The sequence below is a fragment of the Pundamilia nyererei genome, unplaced genomic scaffold, assembly GCF_000239375.1.
Source record: "Pundamilia nyererei isolate P.nyererei 1_Seehausen unplaced genomic scaffold, PunNye1.0 scaffold00139, whole genome shotgun sequence".
Lineage (NCBI taxonomy): Eukaryota > Metazoa > Chordata > Actinopteri > Cichliformes > Cichlidae > Pundamilia > Pundamilia nyererei.
Genome location: NW_005187540.1, coordinates 944,985 through 949,170, shown reverse-complemented (window position 1 = coordinate 949,170; position 4,186 = coordinate 944,985). Strand labels below are relative to the sequence as shown.

Sequence of the window (4,186 nt, the reverse complement as noted above, 5' to 3'; positions counted from 1 at the left end):
TATCCTATTAGAGCGATTAGAACATGCTGTAGGTATTACAGGTACTGTGCTGCAGTGGTTTGTATCATATCTATCTAATAGACTCCAGTTTGTTTTTTATGGCCCCGCCCCTCCCTGAGCCTGGTTCTGCTGGAGATTTCTTCCTGTTAAAAGGGAGTTTTTCCTTCCCACCGTTGCCAAGTTCTTGTTCATATGAGGTCGTCTGATTGTTGGGTTTCTCTGTAGTATTTCTATGCCTTGAAATATAAAGCACATAAATGTTAGTAAACAGCAGTTTCGGAGCAGCAATAATTAAACGTGTTATTCAGAAAGCTATTGGCTCAGCGAGTGCCGCTGCTCTGTGTCCAGTCAGGGCTCAGCAGACTGGGAGCTGGAGATTTCCGATCAGCCGAGAAACTGGTTCCAGGAGCAGACGGGAATCTTGGCAAGAAACCTGAGCATCATCAACACTCTGAGCAAAAGAAAGAGGTCGTTTTCAGGAGCTGACCTCACAGGTAGAGCACTCACACACACACATAAACACACACACACACTCACTAATTAGTGCTCAGTAACATTCAAAAACAAAGAAAAGCATCTGCACTTTCAGTTTCTTGAAGACGTTTCACCCGAGAAGCTTCTTCAGTTCTCAGAGCGACTGGTGGAGCGTCCCAGATTTTTAAGCCCTGTGGGAGTGTCCCTACGAGGGTCGTGGACCTCCTATTGATCCTCTGCCTGGGTGTGAAAATGGGTGGGGGTCACAATCAACCAAGATGTTGGGTGAACCCACACGTGTAAAGAAAGCTCTTAAAACATGCGGTTATCCTAATTGGGCTTTCATCAAATCAGCAAAGAGGCTGATTCCCTGAGGTCAGAATGCCCAGGATGTGATTGGGTGTTAAGGGGTCGGGAATGAAATCACATGATAGGGTGGAGTTAGGTTTCACCCAAACCCTTGGCTGATTGTGACCTGCACCTGTTTTCATACCTCGGCTCGTGTGATTAGGTACAGGATCATTAGGGGGTCCGTCGTCCCCTCTTGGGCCGGGGCTTAAACCAGTTGCTCTAAGAACTGAAGAAGCATAAACGTCTTCAAGCAACTTAAAGAAGTCCAGACGCTTTTCTTTCCAAGCTCCTCAGACTACGATGAGCTGGATGACTGAGAACCTTTACAGACATGTTTCTAATTAGTTAAAAACAAACAGATTTTAACCACGAATGGTTCACATTCAGTCGGCAGTGAGTCCACATCATTAACAAGCACACACTCGGATCACTGGCCTGTTTATGGCCGTCTGTGTTGCTGTTTATTTCTCCCCTGTGGGTGTAACTCAGCCTGTGGTGTTGTAAAGTGCTCTAATGCAGCTGCAGAGCTTCACTGAAGCTCTGCACAGTGTCCTTTCTCTTCCTCGCTACGATGACGGGAAGAACGCTGAGTTTGAGGAACGCAGATGATCTCGGTGACATCGCACCTGCAGTCTGCAATCATCAAATAGGGAGACATTGACCAAAACATGAGCCACAAACATTCAGCCTACTTCAGTTTAACCAGCCGAGAACTGAGGGAAAGTCTTTTAGTGGGGTAGCTCAAACCGGTCAAAAGATACAGACTAAAATTAATTCCCCTTCAGACGACATAAACGGTGGCACGGTGGTTAGCACTGTTGCCTCACAGCAAGAAGGTCCTGAGTTCAATTCCACCATCAGGTCTTTCTGTGTGGAGTTTGCATGTTCTCCCCGTGTTTGCGTGGGTTCCCTCCGGGTACTCCGGCTTCCTCCCACCGTCCAAAGACATGCAGCTTGTGGGGATAGGTTAATTGGATAATCCAAATTGTCACTAGGAGTGAATGTGAGTGTGAATGGTTGTCTGTCCCTGTGTGTTGGCCCTGCGACAGACTGGCGACCTGTCCAGGGTGTACCCCGCCTCTCGCCGTATGAAAGCTGGGATAGGCTCCAGTGCCCCCCGCGACCCTGAAAAGGATAAGCGGAAGCGAATGGATGGATGGACGACATAAACGAGTGTGCTGGGTGTCAGGAGGTTACAGTGTTATTAGTAAGAAGCACAGCTGCACTGTGTAGCTCGATACATAAACTGTGCCCAGTGTCCTGCTAGCCTACCGTGTGAGCCTCTGAGGACAACGACTGATATTTCCAGCCTTCAGAGCAGACGGCAGATATCCGAGCTCAGACTTCCTGTTCAGTTCACTCTTCATTGTTTATGCATTTAATAATAGTCTGCAAAAATCAAATCAAACACCCTGGCAAAGAAGGCCCAGAGCTGCTGCTCTACCCTCCTCAGTGGAGAGCGTGATCCTCCTGCCAGGTGTTTGTACTCAGGGGCCACGACTGAGAGCAGGAAGGCTGCCTGAGGGTCATTAACACCCCCCAAAAAATCACTGGCTGCCCTCTGACACACCTGGAGGCCATCGCCAGATCCTCCTGTCTCAAGTAAACCAGGGCCATCACAGGTGACCCCGCCCACCACCTGTTTGACCCACTGCCCTCAGGTCAGCCAGCTGCCACACCTCCAGACTCACTAACAGCTTCTCCCCCGACCCCTGCCCACCAATCTGAGTGACCCTCATCACTCAGGACGCTCACACACTCACATTCCTCTAGAGCAGGGGTCGCAACCTGCGGCTCTTTAGTCCTTATACTGCGGCTCCACGTGGTTTGGGAAAAAATGACAAGTAACTGAAGTGTATTTTAATTGTCTTGGTTCTTTTTTAACTTGTAGTTCGAAATTGGAAGATTATCGTGATCTTGAAATACAAAAATAAAATTATATGTTAGTATTCTTCATCGCTCAAAATAACCGTACCCGCCGAAGCGCCGTGCATTTATCGAGGCTTTCAACCCCAGGCAGGCCAAGCATGGATCTTTGGATCCACAAACGTATGTGAGCAGCTCCTCCATGAACTATGGTAACAACAAGCTGGGTCCAAACTGCTCTTTGGGTGTTAAAGGTTGCTGACCCCGATCTGTCTGCTATGTATTCCTGAAGCCCTTTACTATTGATATATTTTCTTCCTCCGTTGCAGAGCGCCCATAATTTTGCACATGTACAATGACAATAAAGGGCTCTTCTATTCTTCTGTTCTGTTTTATTAAGTTTGTTTTTCTGTGAGCTGATTTTGCCTCCTCGCTCCTGTCACCTCTTGCAGGCATCTGCTTCCTCGGCAAGGATGCTGGCGACTGTGTGAATTACACCGTCAGGTGGTTCTTCGACCACAAACGCAGCGTCTGCTCCCGTTTCTGGTACAGCGGCTGCGGAGGCAACGAAAACCGCTTTGCGACGCAGGCAGAATGTGAGAGAGTTTGTCTGTCAAAGCACAGATGAGGCGCCGGGCCACCGATCTGCACCGAGAGCTGACACAGCAGCAGAGCGACCTCAGAGCAGCTTCGTCCACAGTGGGTTTTGTTCTGGGCAGTTAAAGTGTAAAGACTTAAACACACACAAGGAGCCGCCTTGTCCTCCACCCATGTATGGTTAGTTTAGTTCACTCCTCTGAAACTACTTTACTGAAATGGAATAATCTTTTCTATGTCACAGGGTGCTATTTTTAAAGGTATTTTCATTTTTAAATACTTTAAATGCTTCCAAGAGAAGACATCACGAGAATGTGTTGAAAAATGATTTTATGCCTAAAACCTTTATGAATTATGTTTAACAGATGCTAAAGGAAGCAGGACTGTGATGCAAATTTCTACCAGGCGTTGGTGCAGTGCCTTTGCAGCTGCAGCCGGGCAAACAAAATCTGTGAGAAAATTTAGAAACATCAAAAACTAAAGTTAAAACAACGCCAGCTCAAGAAACGCTGCCCCCTGCTGTTGAAAATATTAAAACCTGCCTTTAAAATCCAAATATTTCCAAAGCTCGCAGGTGCCTTGAAGCAGCTCCTCTGAAACAGCTGCATGTATTTTGTACTGTTTGTTTCTGAATAAAAGTTTGTGTTTAGATAAAAGTCCGACATGTGTCCGTGTCTGTGTGCCTCTTCAGGATTTCAGTGAAAACAACCCAAACCTGACATTAAAAGAGATAAACGCAGCACAACAAAGTTTAAAACATTATCCACCTGATATGTTAAAGCTCATATTAAATATTCAGTGCTCTGAGCTCCATCGCTTCCATCGCTTCCTGTTAAAAACAGTCTTTTCATACAACAGTTTTTGAACTTAACGGGTTTTCCTTTGGATAATTTACTGT

At 46.6% G+C, this 4,186-nt stretch overlaps 1 protein-coding gene across 1 annotated transcript in view; it reads left to right on the top strand.

Moving 5' to 3' along the window:
* The window catches only part of LOC102209867 (collagen alpha-6(VI) chain), a 40,218-nt gene extending 36,271 nt beyond the window's left edge, over nucleotides 1–3,947 (top strand). Inside the window, exons 37-38 of the mRNA XM_013913607.1 lie at nucleotides 349–494; nucleotides 3,144–3,947. Coding sequence (XP_013769061.1) covers nucleotides 349–494; nucleotides 3,144–3,319 — 322 coding nt within the window. The 3' untranslated portion in view covers nucleotides 3,320–3,947. The remainder of the gene's footprint in view (nucleotides 1–348; nucleotides 495–3,143) is intronic.
* The last annotated feature ends 239 nt before the right edge of the window (nucleotides 3,948–4,186 follow it).